Below are 22,314 nucleotides of genomic sequence, written 5' to 3'. Positions count from 1 at the left end.
CATGTTATTCAATGAGACCAGCAGGACCCTCAAACCTTCATATTCCTCCTTCCCATTAAGGTTGTGAATGAGCTACATCCATGAACGTTATTCCAATCTGAGACAAAGGATAGCTCTCGCTTAGACTGAAATAATTTTTTAGATACCATTTACGGTTTGTCTTCAGCACTCGTTTGTTCGGAGCTGCTATTCCCATTCAAAAAAGCCTGAGAGGAAAGGAACGAAAGTGAAGCGCATGTCTCTCTGTCACTGACAGGCTCGTTAACGTCGTCAAGGTAACCGTGCTTCAAAGAGATTTTACCTCCACCACTTTAAACAGCACATTTTAATCTAATGGAGGGAGACAACACTGATTTAACATTAGGAAGTGGATACAATATGACTACTGGCCATGACCCTTCCCTTCACACGCAACCCTGATAGACTTTCAAAATAAGACTCTGGGGACCCTTCAAAATAAAAGCCCCTACATTAAACTCATATTTTTTTTCACAGCATATGGGTCAACATTATGATCCGAACTCAACCACTTTTTTAAAAATTAGACTCTAGGGGGGTTTTCAAAACACAACCCACAGCAAATTTCAAAATAAAAGCCTCCCATTGCCACTTCATCTACTGCCCTAATAACAGGGGAAAAGAGTGATTTAAGGATTTGAAAGTCATCAAATATCACTGCTGGGTCTGACCACTTTACTCAACACACAACCATGCTAGAGTTTCAAAATAAGACTCCAGTGACCCTACAAAATAAAAGCCTCTATTATATACTTGTGTATTAATTGATGCAAATGGCTCAGCATTATGACCCAAACTCTACCAGCTTGTTTCTATTAGACTCTAGGGACCTTTTCAAAACATACCCCAGAGCGAATTTCACAATAAAAGTCTCCCATTTATGCTCTAACACAGCATCTATTCACCCAATAACATGGAAAACCAGTGATTGCATATTTAGAAATGGATTCTATATCACTGCCTGGCATGACCCTTCCCTTGACACACATCCATGATAGACTTTCAAAATAAGACTAAAGGGACTCTACAAAATAAAAGCCTCTTTCTTACATTCACTCATTCATTGTGCCATATGGCTTGTAGCTATGACCCAAACTCAACCAATTTCTTCAAATTACACTACCAAGGCCTGTTGACCCCACACCTAAGTGCATATTTCTTAATCCGGTTCTAAGATTTACACTGTAATAAAGCATCTGCTAACCTTGTAACATGCAGCCTAAGCCTGCCAAGGGTGCTGTCATCAACACAGCGGCTCATAACATGCAGGTTAGATTTTTTGATACCGTATTTCACGACCATAAGGCGCACCGGACTAAAAGGCGCACTCTCAGTTATGTGTGCCATTTCTGTATTTAACACACACATAAGGCGCACCGGACTATAGGGCGCGTTTTTTATATACAGGTACATGTCCTCTCAGGTGGATTTTCCCACTTAAAAACATATTAAAACTACTTTATTCCCACTGATCACAGCAAATAAAGCTGCAAGGTGTATTTATTACAAAGTATTATTAAAACCTGGGAACCTGCCGTGAGAGACACATCGCTGATGACACAGGGCTGTGATTACTCCTCTGATACAGTTTATTGACGCATAAATTAACTTAAAAAATAGGCAGGATAATAATCTGGATGAACTGACTGCAATGATTAAATTTTCAGGTGGACTTTCTCACTTAAAAAGATTTAAATTATTTAGATGAAAAAACACCTGCGGAGGTGAGTCCGGATGCGCCGTGGACCAGAGCCTGCTGTTGAATTAAGTTTTCAGGTAGAAAAATAGAGCGGGAGCAAAACTGAGTATGACTGTGCTTTATTCATGTATTTATTACAGAGTATTAATCAAACCCCTCAAAGTCCTCATCCTCTGTTTCTGAATTAAACAGCTGCGCTAAATCCGACATGCCAGTTTCCCCTTCTTCTTCGTTTATTCACGCATAAATTAACTTAAAACATAGGCAGGATAATAATCTGAATGAACTGACTGTAATGATTAAATTTTCCGGTGGACTTTCTCACTTAAAAAGATTTAGATTATTTAGATGAAAAAACACCTGCTGATGTGAGCCCGGATGCGCTGCGGCCCAGAGGCGGCTGTTGAATTAAGTTTTCAGGTAGAAAAATAGAGCGGGAGCAAAACTGAGTATGATTGTGCTTTATTCAAGTATTTATTACAAAGTATTAATCAAACCCCTCAAAGTCCTCATCCTCTGTTTCTGAATTAAACAGCTGCGCTAATCCGACATGCCAGTTTCCCCTTCTTCTTCGTTTATTGACGCATACATTAACTTAAAACATAGGCAGGATAATAATCTGGATGAACTGACTGCAATGATTAAATTTTCCGGTGGGCTTTCTCACTTAAAAAGATTTAAATTATTTAGATGAAAAAACACCTGCTGATGTGAGTCCGGATGCGCCGCGGCCCAGAGGCGGCTGTTGAATTAAGTTTTTTAGGTAGAAAAATAGAGCGGGAGCAAAACTGAGTATGATTGTGCTTTATTCATGTATTTATTACAAAGTATTAATCAAACCCATCAAAGTCATCATCCTCTGTTTCTGAATAAAACAGCTGCGCTAAATCAGACATGCCAGTTTCCCCTTCTGCGCTGTCAGAGTCACTTTCCGTGCAGCGCAGCTCCTCAGAAATAATGCCGGCTTTTGCGAAAGCTTGAACAACAGAGCCAGCAGACACGTTAGTCCAAGCATCTGCAATCCATCCGCAAACTGTGGCGTAATCTGCCCGGCGCTGCCTTCTTATCCTGAAACTGTGGTCTCCGTCGGTCATCCATCGCTCCCACGCCGCTCGCAGCCTTACTTCGAACGGCTGCTTCACACCGATGTCGAGCGGTTGAAGCTCCTTTGTCAGACCCCCGGGATAACGGCGAGCACAGCGTTCATTTGATTCACCTTTTTTTCACATCGGCTGTGAGATGGGCACGCAGCGATGGTGATGCGTGGAAAAAAGCACCTAGTCTTCTCACATACACCTGCCTCAGCCACGCATCCATCCAGCCTTTTCCATTTGCGTTAATATCATATGTCATCAGAGCGCTGTCTGTCTCGCTGGCAGCTCCCAGATCAGCTTCTTTGATTGGTTGATGCGGCGCGTCCAGCAGCAAAACTTCAATTTTTCCATCTCGAGCAGCAGAAGTGCGTTGGCGGCGCTTCAGATGCTTAAACGTCCCGACGTGCTGCACCAAAACGCGCTGCAGGACCTTTTGCTGCACCTATATGCGCGTCAACCATTGACTTTGCATGTAAACACGCTGCTTCTGCTGCACCTGCTGGGTCCGGTTCACACCGATGTCGAGCAGCGTTAATTTGTTTCCCCATGTTTTTCACATCAGCTGTGAGATGGGCACGCATGGAGTTACATATTAACAGCGATGGTGAGGGGTGGAAAAAAAACACCTGGTCTCCTTACATTCAGCCACTCTTTCATCATCTCCTCAATGAGGTGGTCTCAAAAGTCGCAGTTACAACACACATAAGGCGCACCGCACCATAGGGCGCACCGCACATTTTGAGGGAAAAAAAAGACGTTTAAGTGCGCCTTATAGTCGTGAAAATACGATAAATTCAGCTCCTTAAGTTTTGTTAGCTCTCTTTTTATAAGCTTCTCTCTCTGTCCTTCCTGTGCTTCTTATGGTCAGTCTTGTACTTTGGTTTGTGGATTTTCAAGCTTCTAAGGATGACACTGTTTTCTCTATGCTGATCAACTGACACATTTTAATTAATTTCACATTTTTTTTACAAGTCTTGACATTTCCACATATGATTTCAGACTTTAATACTTATTATACATATTCAACATTTATCTTCCTATCCTTAAGCTACTCATTTTTGTCTTCAACTAGTTAAGATTCAACTTTTTTACTGTTTATGTTACCGTTTTTGCTATTTTATAAAATTTCTGCATATTTTTTCCAATTTTGGCTTGATTCTGCTCTCTTTCTGGAAAGGCATTAAGCTTTTCTGCTTGCTGTTAATTCATAACATGTCTGCCATGTTTCTGCTGTTGGCTTCAGCTACTTTTAAGAAACTAATTAGACATTTTTTTTGCTATTCCATACCATTCCAGCAGCTTTGACTTTAAATTTCAGCTTGTTTCTGCCATTTTAACCTTACAGCTTACAGTTTAGCGTACAGCATTCACACTGCATTTTCGCAGGAAATGCAACTTTTTCTAGTTGTGTGAATGCTTAAGCATTCCCACTTATTGTTTTTCTGTTTTTCTTTATTATTATTATTATTATTCCGTACGTTTTTGGTCGTTAAACTACTTCAACAGTTTTCAGCCCACTTCAACAAATTTGGTATCAAAACGTTCAGCTTCTTCAGGAGAATGATGCTATATCTTTTGGTAAAGATATTTCTTGTAGTTTTCGCGATATTCAGCTTTTTGTGCGATTTTTGGCCCCATTGAAATGCATGTAGAATTCTCAGATTTCAGCAAAATTCAGCTAAAACTTCAACTACTTTGAGCTTTAACTACTTCAGCATACTTTCAGCTAGAAACACCATTCAACTTTTAAAATGTTTCCGTATCTTTCTACTATTACTGTTTAACTCAGCTTTTTTCTGACTTTTATAGTTTTGCTTTAGTGAAGCTTCAAACTTTAAAAGAAATTTTAACGATTTTCAGATTTATAATGGAAGTCTATGGACGGAATTCTTCAACTGTCAGAGTGCGTGCTCTAGCTTTTGAGCTGTTCTGGTTTTTCCGAACAAATTGTTCTCACTCTGTCATTTTTCACTCAATTGAAATAAATTATACATCAAAACGTAGGGATTTTTGTCAGGATTCAGGAAATCTAACCCTCATTTGTGTGGCATTTACGGTTTTCCGACAGTTTGGCCCAGACCACGAAGAAGTCCACACTTCCCCAATAGAAAGCCAATGAGAGCTCTCTGAAAATCCGAACTGAAAATTAAAAAAAACAGACTTTTTCGTATCGCTCCCATTCGGGAACCGTTCGACGTAGCAACATGAGCCTTGTGGAAGTTGTTCCTCAGACCTTCCTAGCACTCACATTGAAGGAAGTGTGTCGATATCTTTTATCGTTTAGCTAGGAACAAGGTTTGTTCGGGGGTAACAAATCTGTCCGAACCCCAAAATCAAGATTTTGACAATTATACACTTTTTTACATCGTCACCACGCCTAGACGAAATATTGTAGAAATATGAAAGTTACACCAGTTGTAGTCCAAAGATGGCTGACGCTCACGGTGAAAGAAGTTTTTGAATACCTAATACGGTTTTGGCTCACCGCTCGTTTGTTCGGAGGGAAAGTTTTGCTTTTGAGAGTTCTGCTCTACCATTGTGCTGCATGTTATTCAATGAGACCAGCAGGACCCTCAAACCTTTATATTCCTCCTTCCCATTAAGGTTGTGAATGAGCTACATCCATGAAAGTTACCCCAATTGGAGACAAAGGATAGCTCTCGCTTAGACTGAAAGAATTTTTTAGATACCATTTACGGTTTGTCTTCAGCACTCGTTTGTTCGGAGCTGATATTCCCATTCAAAAAAGCCTGAGAGGAAAGGAACGAAAGTGAAGCGCATGTCTCTCTGTCACTGACAGGCTCGTTAACGTCGTCAAGGTAACCGTGCTTCAAAGAGATTTTACCTCCACCACTTTAAACAGCACATTTTAATCTAATGGAGGGAGACAACACTGATTTAACATTAGGAAGTGGATACAATATGACTACTGGCCATGACCCTTCCCTTCACACGCAACCCTGATAGACTTTCAAAATAAGACTCCGGGGACCCTTCAAAATAAAAGCCCCTACATTAAACTCATATTTTTTTCCCAGCATATGGCTCAACATTATGACCCAAACTCAACCACATTTTTAAAAATGAGACTCTAGGGGTTTTTCAAAACACACCCCATAGCAAATTTCAAAATAAAAGCCTCCCACTGCCACTTCATCTCCTGTCCTAATAACAGTGGAAAAGAGTGATTTAATGATTGGAAAGTCATCAAGTATCATTGCTGGGTCTGACCCTTTTTCTCAACACACAACCCTGCTAGACTTTCAAAATAAGACTCCAGTGACCCTACAAAATAAAAGCCTCTATGTTATACTCGTGCAGTAATTGATGCAAATGGCTCAGCATTATGACCCAAACTCTACCAGCTTGTTTCTATTAGACTCTAGGAACCTTTTCAAAACATGCCCCAGAGTGAATTTCACAATAAAAGTCTCCCATTTACGCTCTAATACAGCATCTATTCACCCAATAACATGGAAAACCAGTGATTTCATATTTAGAAATGGATGCTATATCACTGCTGGGCTTGACCCTTCCCTTGACACACATACATGATGGACTTTTGAAATAAGACTAAAGGAACTCTACAAAATAAAAGCCTCTTCCTTACACACACTCATTCATTGTGCCGTATGGCTCGTAGCTATGACCCAAACTCAACCAATTTCTTCAAAATACACTACCAAGGCCTGTTGACCACACACCTCAGTGCATATTTCTTAATCAGGTTCTAAGATTTACACTGTAATAAAGCATCTGCTAACCTCGTAACATGCAGCCTAAGTTTTTTTGATAAATTCAGCTCCTTAAGTGGTATTGGCTCTCTTTCTATAAGCTTCTCTCTCTATCCTTACTCTGCTTCTCATGGTCAGTCTTGCACATAGGTTTTTAGATTTTCAATCCTCTAAGGATGACACTGTTTTCTCTATGCTGATAAACCAACACATTTTAAATCATTTCAATTTTTTTTGCCAAGTCTTGACATTTCCACATATGATTTCAAAATGTTGATACTTATTCAATAGCATCTTCCTCTACATTTTATTTCCCATCATTAAGCTACTACTTTTTTCTTCAACCAGATAAGATTCAAGTTTTTCTTTTTAATTTCTTTTCTAATTCAGCTAATTTCATACTTTTCAGCCTATGTTGTGAACGTTGGCTTCATTCTGCTCTCTTTCTGGACAGGAATTAAGCTTTTCTGTTTGCTGCTAATTCATAACACGCCTGACATGTTTCTGGAAAGTAGGTGCCCCCCCTTAAAAATTTCTTTAGAACTTTTTCTAGAAACTTGGGAGACATTACATTTAGACCCTTCTAGTGACCACATTTAAGACATTTTTTGATATCATGTATGGTTTGGCTCTGCAGCTTTTAAGATGAGTCTGTTTCTGCCATTTTGCTGCCAAATGATTCTACCCTACAAAATCTTCAGATGATTCAAATGTTTTCTGCAGTTTGAAGTTTCTGAAGACTTCCTATCACATGTTCATATGTTCCTCAGTTAATTTGTGCTTCTTTTCCTTCTTGCAGTTTCTTTTGCAAATTTTTATTATTTTGTTCAGCAAAAAAAGCATTCCCACTTTGCTGTTTCTGCGAAACAGCTTTTTCTAGTTATTATTATTATTCCGTACGTTTTTGGTCGTTAAACTACTTCAACAGTTTTCAGCCCACTTCAACAAATTTGGTATCAAAACGTTCAGCTTCTTCAGGAGAATGATGCTATATCTTTTGGTAAAGATATTTCTTGTAGTTTTCGCGATATTCAGCTTTTTGTGCGATTTTTGGCCCCATTGAAATGCATGTAGAATTCTCAGATTTCAGCAAAATTCAGCTAAAACTTCAACTACTTTGAGCTTTAACTACTTCAGCATACTTTCAGCTAGAAACACCATTCAACTTTTAAAATGTTTCTGTATCTTTCTACTATTACTGTTTAACTCAGCTTTTTTCTGACTTTTATAGTTTTGCTTTAGTGAAGCTTCAAACTTTAAAAGAAATTTTAACGATTTTCAGATTTATAATGGAAGTCTATGGACGGAATTCTTCAACTGTCAGAGTGCGTGCTCTAGCTTTTGAGCTGTTCTGGTTTTTCCGAACAAATTGTTCTCACTCTGTCATTTTTCACTCAATTGAAATAAATTATACATCAAAACGTAGGGATTTTTGTCAGGATTCAGGAAATGTAACCCTCATTTGTGTGGCATTTACGGTTTTCCGACAGTTTGGCCCAGACCACGAAGAAGTCCACACTTCCCCAATAGAAAGCCAATGAGAGCTCTCTGAAAATCCGAACTGAAAATAAAAAAAAACAGACTTTTTCGTATCGCTCCCATTCGGGAACCGTTCGACGTAGCAACATGAGCCTTGTGGAAGTTGTTCCTCAGACCTTCCTAGCACTCACATTGAAGGAAGTGTGTCGATATCTTTTATCGTTTAGCTAGGAACAAGGTTTGTTCGGGGGTAACAAATCTGTCCGAACCCCAAAATCAAGATTTTGACAATTATACACTTTTTTACATCGTCACCACGCCTAGACGAAATATTGTAGAAATATGAAAGTTACACCAGTTGTAGTCCAAAGATGGCTGACGCTCACGGTGAAAGAATTTTTTGAATACCTAATACGGTTTTGGCTCACCGCTCGTTTGTTCGGAGGGAAAGTTTTGCTTTTGAGAGTTCTGCTCTACCATTGTGCTGCATGTTATTCAATGAGACCAGCAGGATTTCTCAAACCTTTATATTCCTCCTTCCCATTAAGGTTGTGAATGAGCTACATCCATGAAAGTTACCCCAATTGGAGACAAAGGATAGCTGTCGCTTAGACTGAAAGAATTTTTTAGATACCATTTACGGTTTGTCTTCAGCACTCGTTTGTTCGGAGCTGATAATCCCATTCAAAAAAGCCTGAGAACTAAGGAACGAAAGTGATGCGCATGTCTCTCTGTCACTGACAGGCTCGTTAACGTCGTCAAGGTAACCGTGCTTCAAAGAGATTTTACCTCCACCACTTTAAACAGCACATTTTAATCTAATGGAGGGAGACAACACTGATTTAACATTAGGAAGTGGATACAATATGACTACTGGCCATGACCCTTCCCTTCACACGCAACCCTGATAGACTTTCAAAATAAGACTCCGGGGACCCTTCAAAATAAAAGCCCCTACATTAAACTCATATTTTTTTCCCAGCATATGGCTCAACATTATGACCCAAACTCAACCACTTTTTTAAAATTAGACTCTAGGGGGTTTTCAAAACACACCCCACAGCAAATTTCAAAATAAAAGCCTCCCATTGCCACTTTATCTACTGCCCTAATAACAAGGGAAAAGAGTGATTTAACGATTGGAAAGTCATCAAGTATCACTGCTGGGTCTGACCCTTTTCTCAACACACAACCCTGCTAGACTTTCAAAATAAGACTCCAGTGACCCTACAAAATAAAAGCCTCTATATTATACTCGTGTATTAATTGATGCAAATGGCTCAGCATTATGACCCAAACTCTACCAGCTTGTTTCTATTAGACTCTAGGGACCTTTTCAAAACATACCCCAGAGCAAATTTCACAATAAAAGTCTCCCATTTACGCTCTAATACAGCATCTATTCACCCAATAACATGGAAAACCAGTGATTTCATATTTAGAAATGGATTCTATATCACTGCTGGGCATGACCCTTCCCTTGACACACATCCATGATAGACTTTCAAAATAAGACTAAAGGGACTCTACAAAATAAAAGCCTCTTCCTTACACACACTCATTCATTGTGCCGTATGGCTCGTAGCTATGACCCAAACTCAACCAATTTCTTCAAATTACACTACCAAGGCCTGTTGACCACACACCTCAGTGCATATTTCTTAATCAGGTTCTAAGATTTACACTGTAATAAAGCATCTGCTAACCTCGTAACATGCAGCCTAAGCCTGCCAACGGTGCTTTCATCACCACAGCGGCTCGTAACATGCAGGTTAGTTTTTTTTTTTATAAATTCAGCTCCTTAAGTGGTATTAGCTCTCTTTCTATAAGCTTCTCTCTCTGTCCTTCCTCTGCTTCTCATGGTTAGTCTTGCACATAGGTTTGTAGATTTTCAATCCTCAAATGATGACACTGTTTTCTTTATGCTGATCAATATTTTTGATATCATGTATGGTTTGACTGTGCAGCTTTTAAGATGAGTTTGTTTCTGCCATTTTACTGCCAGATGATTCTACCCTACAAAATCTTCAGATGATTCAATTGTTTTCTGCAGTTTGAAGTTTCTGATGACTTCCTATCACATTTTTATATGTTCTGCAGTTAATTTCAGCTTTTTTCATTCAGCAAAAGCATTCCCACTTTGATGTTTCTCCGAAACAGCTTTTTCTAGTTTTGTTTTTGTTTTTTCCTCTGGCAGGTATGGATTGGAATGCCTCTTCAGATACTACAGTTATGGTTTGGAGAGGAGATTCAAGCTGGATCTGTTCAAAGACTTTCAGGAGGAGACCCTGAGGGACTTTGAGAAAGGTAAGCAGCATTGGTTAAAGAATCGGTTTGACACACTCAACCACATGGCAACACAAAAATAAAAACTCAAATAAAATGCAGGCTTTATATTTGGAACTTATACAATGCTTGGGTTTTTTTGAACACGCACTTATTCATTATATTCAGTGGCAAAGAGGCTTATCATGACCATATAAAATCAAATGTTTTCTGGGATTCTATTTAATTTCTTAAGTGGACAATATTCATAAACTTTGAATTCCTCATTGGAGATCTGTAAATTTATAGTTTTAGATAAAGAACTTGATGTTTTTTTTTAGCGTAATCTGTATTGATCTAGTAGTATATTTCTTTAAAAAAAAATCTACAGAGGAAGATGCCAATGTGAGGAAAAGCTAAAGAAATCACAAACCTGAGACATGAAGGACTCTGGTGTTAAAGCCGTATGTTTTTCCTGCCATCAGCTGTGTGACAAAGCTGTAAAAATTGCTCCCATCAGGGTTACAGCATTCCCTCTACCCGTTTGTACTTGTAGCTTAATTCATAATGGTTGTCTGCATAATCTGCATAATGTGAGATAAATCATGTTCAGCCTAGTTAGATTTTACCACAATACAGTGACTTCCAAACATAATCCTAATGTTTATAGGTATAGCCAAAGTACAGTCAGTTTGCATCCAGCGTAAACAGTATCTCCTCTGCTGTATTTTTACCAGTTATTCTATTTCTATAGGTCAGCTATATGGACTGGAAAAGTTCTGGGCCTTCCTGAAGTATTCAAAGATAAAGAACCAACCTATTGACCCAAAGCTGCAGGAGCACCTCTCAAAGTTCAAGAACCTGGAGGATTTCAGGGTGATGGTGAGTTTCTTGTTCTGTTTGTGCAAACAGCAAGAGATGCAGGGAAGACAATTTTATTGTCAAAAAAAAAAATGTATGGAACTAAATTTTAAGCAATTTTGGTCTGCAGCCTCCCATAGGAGAAGAGGGAGGCAGGAAGAGATATCCCTCGTCCTCGGCCGGGGATGATGGAAGGCGCCGCAGACATCCTTCCAACTCTACCTCAAAGCCTACGCAGGCCTCTAAATCCTCCAATGCTCCTTCTCAGGCTGCTGCCTCCTCCTCCGCACAGAATTCAGCCAAAGACGGCCCCAAGAAAACAGCGGCGCCATCAACTAACCCTGGCAAAAAGTCCGACAGCAGAGCGGTGAAAAAGGATGGAGTTTCACCCAACAAATGAGGCTCCCTCCTCCTGGTGAGAGCTTCAACTTCCAAGGCTTGTGAAGAGAGGCGGCAGCTGCTCTCAGGTTACTGTTGGCTCTTTTCAGCAGCAAACCTTTTGGATCTAAAGAGGCCTGAGCGTGGTTGACTTATTCTGATTGTTTTTATCAGTGCATTTCAGTTTAAAGGAAGCAAATGTTGGCAGTTAGCTTGAATTTGTTTGCCCGACAGCTCATAACGTTTACAAAAAAAAAAAAAAATGCATTCCCCGCATTTTGCCTTTTATCTCTCAGATGCCAAACTCTGTGGTCTGTTGATCGCTGTAAACCGCTCTGTAGGACGCTGTTGAACTGTGATTGTAGTTTGCCAAGATGAGAGATACTGCAGATAGTCATGTGTGCCTTAATCTTATCCATCATGATGTCAACAGTGTTTAATATCTAAAGGTCTTCCTTGTTTGGGGTTGAAAGGAGTCGCAGGTTCCACCCCTCCTTGGACAAGATCTTCCATTTCCATGGTGACAATCAGGTTCGATCATTGATTTGTGAAGGACTGACCCAGATGCTGCCCCTCCCCTGATGTTTCTCAGCCTGACTGCAACATATCACATCCAAACTAAAATAGGCTTCTTTTTTTAATTCTAAAGCTGCAGAAATCATCCTTTTATTTTTTTTTTCTGGGAAGCTTTATGTCCCCTTTTACACCCAGAGATTGCTTAATTTATTGTTTTATTTTTGTTTTTATTTTCCATCGACTTGATTCATGTAATAGTCTTAGGTGATCATTGCTGTTTTTACTAGCCTGTGCATTGAATATAATACAAAATGAAATGTTTCTGCTGGAATTATGGGTTTTAGCTAGTGTCATAAAACTACAGTATATTTTAGCTCAAAGTTTACTTCATTATGTTTTAGGCTTGGTGCTCTAGAGCACTTTAAATGTTAACTTTCCTTTACTTATGGATTAAAAGGTTTGAGTTGAATAAAAAAAAATGTAAATACTATAAAAAAATCATTTACTATTCCATATTCATTTGATTTGAAGAAGTGATTTATTATTAGCGTGTTTGAGTGTTTCAGGATTAAGAGTTGCATGTTCTTGAATTGTAAAATGCACAAAAAAATTAATAAAACTGATTGTATGAACTTGTTTGGTAAGGTTTCTCTTTTTTTCCCCTTAAAGTGTTGCTGAGGGCAAATCGTCTAACCTGATCAGCAGCTTTTTGTTCCCAGCAAAGGCTCGGTGAAATCATTCGAGTCAGATCATCTTCACTCACTACTCATTCGACTGGCTTCAAATTAAATGCCACCTCCCAAAAAATGCCATGAACAGAGATGTGATGTTATAAAACGAGTGGAGGATGGGCAAACAAAAGAAAAAAATGTTGAAAGATACCTAAACACCAAATCAAACAAAGATTGCCTGCTTCCCTTATATATGTGACATATATATAATATAGATAAATTGATTTATTTATTAAAGTGGCTTACTGCTATAACGTGTCTCACACATTTCAGCAGGTCTTTTAAATATGCATTTTTTTTTTTAAATTGGGGAAAATAACATTCTAAATAAAGATATCTATGTATATATTTGTACTAAACATCACTCCAAATAGTGGAAAACAAAAACATGGGCTGCCCTGTAATTCTCATTGTATAAAATACAATACTAAACTAATTTAACACAAAACATTACTTAAGTTATCTGTAATCTGCCATCAACAGTTTTTATTTTATTACACCTGATTTTTTTTAAGTGATTTAATCTGACAGGTAAATGACATGCATACTTAATGCTAAAATGAAAATGTATCAATATAAAATATACGAGAAATAAAAGAAATGTAATCACTAGAGTTGTAGTACAGAGACAGACCTTTTATGGTATTAGCTTTCTCTGGGTTGCAGTATAGAGAATTACAATCAGGGCTTAAATATACTGTATCGCTGCGTACCTTAAACATCAGACTAACCAAAACATTTTTAGCAGCCTCTGTCTCAAAGCCAAAAATCTACCTTAATTGAGTATGTTATAAACAAAATGTTTTATTAGCGAATCATCTGTAAAGAGTCACTATTTGGGCAACAGTGTGCGGCAGCCTCACTCCTGTCAGTGAGCCCCAGGGCAGCTGTGGCTACAATGTAATGTATTTTAGTATGTGCATGAATGACTGAATGTAGTGTAAAGCGCTTTGATTAAGTCTCCTGACTTGGAAAAGAAAGTGCTATAAGTATAGGTAGTCACTGGTAACCTGCGAGATTTAGTCTTCCAGTCACTGGTCTAGGGTCTGATGGAAACTTTGGAAGAATTCATGCAAAGGTGTCCAAACTGAAGGAAGGCCTGGATTCATATTTGTGTTGTAACTGGTTAAAAAAGTCCCTTTATTGGACTGCAACTTACAGTCCAATGTGAAAAGCATTTTGAAATTGTGCACTGTAAATTGAATTATTAAAGGGGAATTTTAAATTATATGTATTAATCCACTATTAATTACTGAAATTATTTAAAAATCCTTTTTCTAAATGGAGATATAAAAATTAAAATACATAAATCTGAGTATAAATAGCTTAATTCAAACAGTTAAAGTGAGCTCAGGGACCAGAAGGGCCACAAAAAAGGTAAATGGAGAGGGTAAAGCTAAAAAAAAAATTTTCTTAAATAAAAAATAACATTTAAAAAGAATTTTGAGCAAAGAATAACCTTTGTAAATGTGATTTAAAATGTTACATTTGATTTTTTTTTTTTTTACTTTCATGTGGCGGAAACGGGCTTCCATAAGATTTAAATCTATCTTTGGGTGCCACTCTAAAAATAAGATGCAACATTCAAAAGTCTATAAACCCCTCAATCAGATGCCATTGTTATTCCCTCGTCGTTTGTAGTAAATGTTCATATTTTCTTATTTATCAAGAATTTTATAGTTGTCGAATCGCATTTTTTCCCCTTTATTACTTTTCGTATATTTGACAGACTTCTGTACCAACATTCTCGGAGAAGACTCTCATTGTTTATGTCTTGAATAATCCCGCCCTTTTAACTGTCTCTGGGGGTCTTGGTCTGGGTGAACTAGTTTCCGACACTTGAACGCTCACTCAACTAGTGGTACTGTTATTCCCGACTGCACCTGAACGCCTCAGCTTGCCAGGGGCGGGTAAGCGCAAACTGTGCAGCATGGCGGACGATGGAGACAGTTCGAGCGGACCAGTTGACACAAACGGCGGGCAGGGGGCGGCGGAGGAGTCAGACGGGCTCAGCTTGGGCGGAATGTTCCTAAATATAACCGTTTTGATCCTGGTTGTTGCGGTTTGTCTGGCGGTGTACCGGCGGTGGGGCAGGCGGCTCGTATCCGACGGGGCCCATGGCGACGAGGCCCCGATGCTTACAAAGATGAGGAGACGGGACTTCACATTGGAGCAGCTGCGGGAGTACGACGGTGTCCAGAACCCCCGCATCCTCATGGCCGTGAACATGAAAGTTTTCGACGTCACCAGCGGCAAAAAGTTTTATGGAAAAGGTGAAGCAACTGCGGACGGAAAGTGTAGGACAGTGGAGTTAGTTGACACGTTGCCGCCTGTGGTGATTGTGGACCAAAAATTGGGCGCAAACCGCTCTAGCTTAGCTCCTTGGCTTTGTGTGATTTTGAATGGAGTGGTAGCAGCTAGCTTGTTAGCATACATCTCGAGTCTGTAACTTCTAACGGTTACATTTCCACTCATGCTAACATTGTATTGCCAGTGAAGCAGATACACCGAATTAGTTTGGGAGCTTTGTTTGAACCCAGAGGGAATTTGTTATGCTAATGTTAGCCTGCTAGCCTGTTGACATTATCAGAAACAGCACAAGCTTGCTGTCTAGTCTGGGTCTGTCGTTTGTTTACAATGATTTAAAGCTTTAACATTGTGAACATTACTGTTGGTCTATACAACATATGGATGGTGGACATGTGTAGGGAAGGCTGCCTAAAGCTTAACTGATCAAACTTAAGTAAATATGTGATTCAGGTGTTTTATCTAATTAAAAAGGCCAGTTTGTTTTGCTTCACAACAGTCCTTCCCTCAGTAGATCCCTTCATAGGACTATCCTGAAGTTAGCAGCTGATTTTTTTTTAGCTTTTAATTAATAAATCTAAAATAAAAAGCAAAATATTCAGCTTTTATTGGCTAGAAGTCACCTTTGCTTAACATTTAGATATAAAAACTAAAACATAAGCTGGAACTCTTTATTCTATTTGTGTAATGTCTTAAATACACATTTTAAATCTTGATTTAAATGGTCCTGTTCAGATTTGACTTCCTGACCACTATCAGTTTTATTTTATTTTTTGTTGAAGGAAGGCTGGCTCCATCTTTCCAGGGCTGAATAGCAAATAAAAGCATCAAAGATGAGTGATTAGCTTACTCAAGTTCCTGTTTGGACACTCAGAATATTTAGGATTTTGAGCAAGAGCTGAGCAGAGGAAGCCAAGGTTATCGAATTTAGTAGAACTGCTGTTTGGTCAAGTTGCAAAAAATACTGCAAACAGATTGCTGACTTTGGTGTCATTTTCTCACGTCTTTATGTCACAATTTGAACTCTGTCGAGTCCATCTATTCTTAGTTTCTCAATAAACCACAGAAAAAAACCTAAAGGGTATGAGAGTTTTCATATGAGAGTCAGATGATGCGCCTCTTAGAAAACCATAAAAGACTCAGCAGTAATTTACTGACTTTTAGTTGCTATCCAAGTAAAAGTTTTTTGGGTTTTTTTCTGTTGAAGTACTAGACCATATTTTGTTTTTGAAGAACAGGCTCTTCCAGTTTATTTGTATACAAATGTTCTGGTTCAGATGTTTTTTGTTAAAGGCTAAATACCTTGATTGTAACACAAGTTTTGTAGTTTCATGTTTACATATTTGCTCTCAGTACTTTCAGTATTTAATTGTATGAAGTGAACCACTCCTATCTCCACCTCTCTCTTTGTGGTGCATGTCTGCCAACAGACCTGCCCTGCTGCTTTGAAACAGGGCACAAATTCTACTCTGTAGCTCTTAGATACATTAACATGTCAAATTTACAGGATAAATCAGTAAAGAATACGCCATTTTTTAATTTTTATTTTGGGGGGTTTAAGGTTCTGTCCAGGCTTCTTGCATTTTGGTCCTTATCTTCGTAGATGTTGGAGTATGACTGCCCCTAGATAATAAACACTGCAGCGCAGATATTGTATTAGCTTTGCTGTCATATACTGATAGTTCTGTTAAAGATTTTGAAATACGCACCGGCTTGATTAAGTACTACTTTAAAGTAAATGCTTAATGTGTGGAAAGTAATACCCTTTCCCCAATCTGTTATTTATGAAATACTTGGAAGTGAAAAATGCTAACACTAGATATGTGATTAGTTTAGCTTTCTTCTGCTGTAGAGTGCAGTTTAGAGGTGTTTTCATAAGATTGGAAACAAAACAATTGTAGGACTTAGATTCGGTTTATTTATGAAGCATTAATCCTAAGAGCATTTCCTCTCTATTCTCTTTGAAGAGATAATTTTATCAGATTGATTAAAATATTTTTATCTAAAAAAAGCCAGCTGATTGCATCCAGTCACTGGCTTTCAGGATTCTCTTCTCCTGATTGAGAACATACTTACAGGAGATGTTCACTTGCATCATGTCGTTGACTCTGCAGCCCTTACGTGGGCATGCCTTCAGCGACAGCGGAGAAGAATAATTCCTTTTAACAAAAAGAAACCTCCAGAGAAACCAAGCTCACTGTAAGCTGACTTCTGCAGAGGTCGACTGTGGGTTCAAGAAGACTGAAGCATACATACAAAAGGAACATAAAAGCATTGATTCAGGAATATTTCTATCTTGGAGAATGCAACAGTAAGCTAGCTCCATAGGACAGCAAAAACAACAAAATAACTGAGATTTGAGCCAGTTTTCATGTCCAAAGGATGATAGAGAGCAGATAAACTTAGTCACAGTAAAAGCTGTGCCCACAGCAATCTCTAAGAGAGAAACAAGAAGCACAGAAAAACTGGCCTAATTATAATCAACTGTTAATATGACAAGGAAAATCAAAGGGAACACAAAGTCAGGGGTAGAACTAACAAATATTGCAGAATGGGAGAAGAGAAATGGTAAAGAAAAGTGGGCACTATGTCCTCCAGCAGTCTAAACATATAGCAGCATAACAATAGAGATAGCTCAGATTGACCTGAGCTGCTCTAAATATATGCTTATCAGAAAGGAAAGTTTTAAGCATGGTCTTAAAAGTGGAAAGGTTGTCTGCCTTGGGGAGTGAGTCGAAGGTGATGCCGTTGGTAGACACAGGCTGGGGTAGTGAACACATGCTCTATAAACAGAGTAAACTAGGATCTGGAGAGACATTTAACACTTCATTCCTTGGCAGTTGTGGAATACACAGATAAGATGCAACTGGTTTTAAATTAGGTTTGAGGTTAATACATTTTCTTATGTCCAACAATAAAAGCTACAGAAAATAATCTAGAAATTAGTCTTGAGATTAGGGAACTTTATGAACTTTTGTCCCATGCCTAAGTTATAGGCCCAATTCTGGTTATAGTCCAGCTCATCAACCTGTTACTGTTAAAATGTTTTTATTTTTGATTGAAATGTTTCATAAAAATTTAGTTGTCAATCAGTTGGTTTTAAACTGATCTAATGTAACACAAGGTTGCCTTGTAAAGCATGAGAAGCACCCAGCTGTTATGGCCACAATGTTGTATATTTGGTTTCATGTTTATTTACAGGTAATAAACATGTCTAAAATCTGCTGCCAGTATAGATGGGGAAAATATATTTATGTTTCTGCTTTAGATACATGTTTAAAGGTTTAATGTAAAATCAGAAGCCATCAGATGCAGGACTGAGTTCATTGCCAAGGTCAGAATTGAAGCCTTTCTAAAACAGTATCTGTAGACTTTTCATTTTTTTTCTCCTTTGTTTTAAACTATTTAACATCTTCCCTGGAATGTCAATTTTTACATTTGTATCGAAGGATTGAGAAACTCTTCTAATGCTGCCCATCATGCTTTTGTTTCTCCAGACGGCCCTTACGGTATCTTCGCTGGCCGGGATGCTTCAAGGGGCCTGGCTACCTTCTGCCTGGAAAAAGACGCTTTGAGGGATGAGTATGACGACTTGTCAGACCTCAACGCAGTACAGATGGAGAGTGTGAGGGAGTGGGAGATGCAGTTCCAAGGTAGGTTCCTCTGGATGTTGTCACCTCTATTTTAAAAAGTCTGCATAATCCAAGTTAAGTTTCTCTTGACCTCCACTACATAAGCTAACATGTTTGTTTTTTGAAAGAAAAAAATGTGGGTAAACACAACCTTATTTTTATAACATCTTATTCTTCAGATTAGAGTGGGCTTTAACCCTGCAGCCCATTAAAAATAAGGAAAAAAAAGTTATCTTAAAGTATAAATCTGAGATATTATTGTCTACATTTGAACTGAAATCTTTTGATTAGAGGTTAGTTTTATTAGCAAGTCTATAGTTAACATTTTAAACTTAAATAAGCCTCTAAAGCCCTTTTTAATTTTATAAACCACTCCTGCTGCCGTGCCGGCTTATTTTCTATCATTAAGAGTTGAATTACATTATTTATGAGCAAGTGGAACTGCTAAAGAATCCACACATTACGTCCACTTATTTATGTTAAATTTCTGTAAATTAATAATTAAAAATAAAGAAAAATATGAAGACAATTTCTTCTTTCAAAGATTTGATTGGTTCAAAAACTGGAAACCTTTGAAAATGTTTTATTGTCTTAAAGTTTTTTCACCTCTTTTCTTCCATCCATCCAACGTGAGCTATATGGTAAACTTTGAAGAAATTAAAGCTGATTAATTCTGATTATGGAAATCATTGTCAACTGATGTGGTAAATGATTAAAGTTAAAGTTAAGACCAGAAGTTAAGTAAAAACTACAAAATATGTTAACATTTTGCATTTAAGATGAAATCTGTCATCAAATATCCAGCGCTCTTTATGTGGCATAATTTAAGCTTAACAGGGTTTCATTCACTAAAAAAGAAACCTAAGTTGCAGCCCTTTTGTAAATTCCTAGAGGATTTTTCCATTTAAGCTAGAAAAATTGTGGTTTTTCTCTTTTCTTTTTTAGACTAGAATTTGCTGATAAAAATCGTTTAGGATTCCTTTAAACAAGCTGAACGTTCTGGCTGCTGAGAAAAGGAAATTTTTTCTTCTGTTTTTCCTCCGTAAAACAAAGCTGTCCATTACGAGCTATAAGGTTTTGAAATAGTTTTTATACCTTGATCATTTTGGAATAAAATGCATTGTCTCAAGTTTTTAGATGGAGCAAAGCATTTTTATTGACCCCTCAGGATTGTTGAATTTCATCGATGCCAAAATGTTAGTGAACTTTAAGGAGAAAAAGTATTCAGCCAAACTTTTTGACCCCTAAATATTTGACTGGAAAGGGACAAATAGAATTTAGTCTCTCATTGATTCTCTTTGTGGTGTTTTTAGAAAAATACGACTACGTTGGGAGGTTGCTGAAGCCAGGAGACGAGCCGTCAGAGTACACGGACGAGGAGGACATCAAGGACCACCTGAAGCATGACTGAGCTGTTCCCATCCCACTTACCAAAGCCAGAAGCCCCCAAACAGCTGTACCAGACCACCCTGGACTACCAGACCGTCTACCCATCCTCCTGCCCCGTCCACCAGTCACTCTCTTCTCTAGTCCCTGTCCCGAAACTCTGAATCCGTCTGGTGCTGCGGCAGCGTTGGAAGGGAAGGATTAAAGTCTTGGCAACCAGACCTCCTCTCCCCCTCGTCATCCTACGAAGATGAACGCCAACAGAAAGCTATCAGAAGGCTTGGAGGAGCTTTATTTTATTTGACAGCTAAAACATCTGGGGGCTGTTAGATGTAGTTTGACACAAAACCCCAAAGCATCTTGCTGATTGGTTGAGGCAGGAGAAATGTTGGATGGAGGTCAGTCAGGAATCGTCTGGTCCGGGATAATCATGGCGCGCCGTGGGAAACACTTCTATCTTTTAGTCTTCGGTTTAGACGCACAGCAACTGAATCCGCTTCAGCTTTGGAAAACTAATCGGTCACTCTTTTTTTTTCTTTTTTTTTTTCTTTTTTTTTTCTATTCAGATCGCGTCCCTCCCTCCTGGATAAGAAGGTCGTTCCTGCGGCCTGACCAAGGGAAGTTTGGCAGGCTTTGCATTTATCTGTGTTTGTAGTGTATGCACTACTAGTTTTCTTTGTTTGTCACCATGTGATTGTATTTGTTAAGTAGCATAGAGGGGACAGTGTTCCAGCCACCTTTTTTATTTTTTATTTTTTTTCCCCTTTTCATACTTCTTTGCGGGGGGGTCAAAGGTCTTTGCTACATGAAGCTTGTTTAAAATCTCATCAGATGGACTAAATCGCTGATTGTTGGGGGCAAAAGGGAAGGTGATCAGGCAGTTCTAATCAATTGAAAAATTGTTTACATGCCTCACAAGCCAGCTGCAGGTCTGTAGATTCCCCTGAATAATGGTCCAAGTATTAATCGTGCCTTATTTCGTTTGTTGCGTCAGCGCCGATGGCTCGAGCAGAAGGTGAGTGGAAGGATGGAGGTGTCCGCTTTGTTCCGAAACTCAGCCCCCACCCCTCCCCACCCCAGTCTTAAAAGAAGGCATTCGTTGCTTCAGTCGTCCATGCAGAGACTAAATGTTCCCCCACATCACAAACTTGTACAAAGACCCAAGAAATTACTCAGTGTTACTGCCATATTTATGTAGTGGATGAACTCCATATACATGCAAATGCTATGTCATATTGGCCAACCCCCCCCCCCCCCCCAATCGTTTGTTTGTTCCATTACTTTCTATAGTTTTATTTTTGAATGTGGGTGAATTTTTCAAAATAAATCAAAAGCGATTAGCAGGTGTTGCAAAAATGCTGCAGGATTGGACCGTTTTGTTTGTAGACATTGCTTATCCTGTAAATATATCTATCGTTTATTAAAGCATGTGCAACAACAAAGTCAGCTATGCCGAGGTTTCACCACATGTATTTAAATGTCAGGCGTGCGTGCGAATGCGTGTTTGTGTCTGTGTGAAAGAGGCAGGAAGGGATTTGTTCATGCATAATAAATCAATTTGGTTAATAATGGTATATCTCTGGTCTTTATTTGCTTTTAAAGGTTACTTGGTGATGAAAATATTTCACTTTTGGCCTTACAAAGTTCACCAAGTGGCAAAGAAACATGATTAAAGCCCTTTTGGAAAATAAAATCTGTTTTTGGGGAGAAGTTCAAATTATTGGTAAATACCACCTACATGTGAGCAGATGAGATGAGATTGATCTTGGTGTCATGACATTGAGTAGAAGATCCTTTGGAGTCGATGCTGATTATTTGCTTAATAGTTTGACACCATAAAATCCCAGTTGTATAAAAATTGAGTTGGAAAAGCGAACTCATTTGTTTTAGATGATTCCTAAATTAGACTACCAAAAAACAAATATTTAGATATGAGAGATGCTCCAAGAGGATAGAGTTGGCTGAACCTATTTCAGTTAAAATTATATATTACTGTTCTTGGTCTGCAAGTAGGGTCATGGGCTGAATGACCCTCCATCCAATGTAGGTCAAATGGCCAGGAAAGAGGATCTAACATCTGTAGACCTGAAACATGGAAAAATGTTAAACCTTTCTTCTCAAGCTGGATCTTTCAGGTGAATCAGGATACCAAGGCTAATTGCAATGATCAAAAAATGTCTTCCTCTTGGAACTGTATACATATTTACAAAACAA

At 38.5% G+C, this 22,314-nt stretch overlaps 2 protein-coding genes across 8 annotated transcripts in view; both read left to right on the top strand.

The window, feature by feature from the left end:
• Nucleotides 1-12,676, top strand: part of larp1b (La ribonucleoprotein 1B) — a 55,759-nt gene extending 43,083 nt beyond the window's left edge. For all 7 annotated transcript variants that reach the window (XM_038304647.1, XM_038304644.1, XM_038304641.1 and 4 more), the window contains 3 exons: nucleotides 10,222-10,331; nucleotides 11,044-11,171; nucleotides 11,281-12,676. In XM_038304647.1, the coding sequence (XP_038160575.1) occupies nucleotides 10,222-10,331; nucleotides 11,044-11,171; nucleotides 11,281-11,550 (508 nt within the window). In that variant the 3' untranslated portion in view covers nucleotides 11,551-12,676. The remainder of the gene's footprint in view (nucleotides 1-10,221; nucleotides 10,332-11,043; nucleotides 11,172-11,280) is intronic.
• Nucleotides 12,677-14,641: 1,965 nt separating this feature from the next.
• On the top strand, nucleotides 14,642-21,674 carry pgrmc2 (progesterone receptor membrane component 2). Its single transcript, XM_038304700.1, has 3 exons — nucleotides 14,642-15,048; nucleotides 18,580-18,735; nucleotides 20,028-21,674. The coding sequence occupies exons 1-3, from the start codon at nucleotides 14,706-14,708 to the stop codon at nucleotides 20,123-20,125; spliced, it is 597 nt and encodes a 198-aa protein (XP_038160628.1). The 5' UTR covers nucleotides 14,642-14,705; the 3' UTR covers nucleotides 20,126-21,674.
• The last annotated feature ends 640 nt before the right edge of the window (nucleotides 21,675-22,314 follow it).

This window comes from Cyprinodon tularosa, unplaced genomic scaffold (genome assembly GCF_016077235.1).
Source record: "Cyprinodon tularosa strain WSP-4 unplaced genomic scaffold, ASM1607723v1 ctg54, whole genome shotgun sequence".
Classification (NCBI taxonomy): Eukaryota; Metazoa; Chordata; class Actinopteri; order Cyprinodontiformes; family Cyprinodontidae; genus Cyprinodon; species Cyprinodon tularosa.
The sequence above is the reverse complement of the archived record's forward strand: the minus strand, read 5'-3'. Positions and strand labels throughout refer to the sequence as shown.

What these genes read in the sequence shown, in the direction of transcription:
- pgrmc2 (XM_038304700.1), top strand. Translation starts at nt 14,706, where the DNA reads ATGGCGGACGATGGAGACAGTTCGAGCGGACCAGTTGACACAAACGGC. An exon ending in CAAAAAGTTTTATGGAAAAG is followed by an intron (nt 15,049 to 18,579) that starts GTGAAGCAACTG and finishes TTGTTTCTCCAG; the next exon opens with ACGGCCCTTACGGTATCTTC. An exon ending in GTGGGAGATGCAGTTCCAAG is followed by an intron (nt 18,736 to 20,027) that starts GTAGGTTCCTCT and finishes TGGTGTTTTTAG; the next exon opens with AAAAATACGACTACGTTGGG.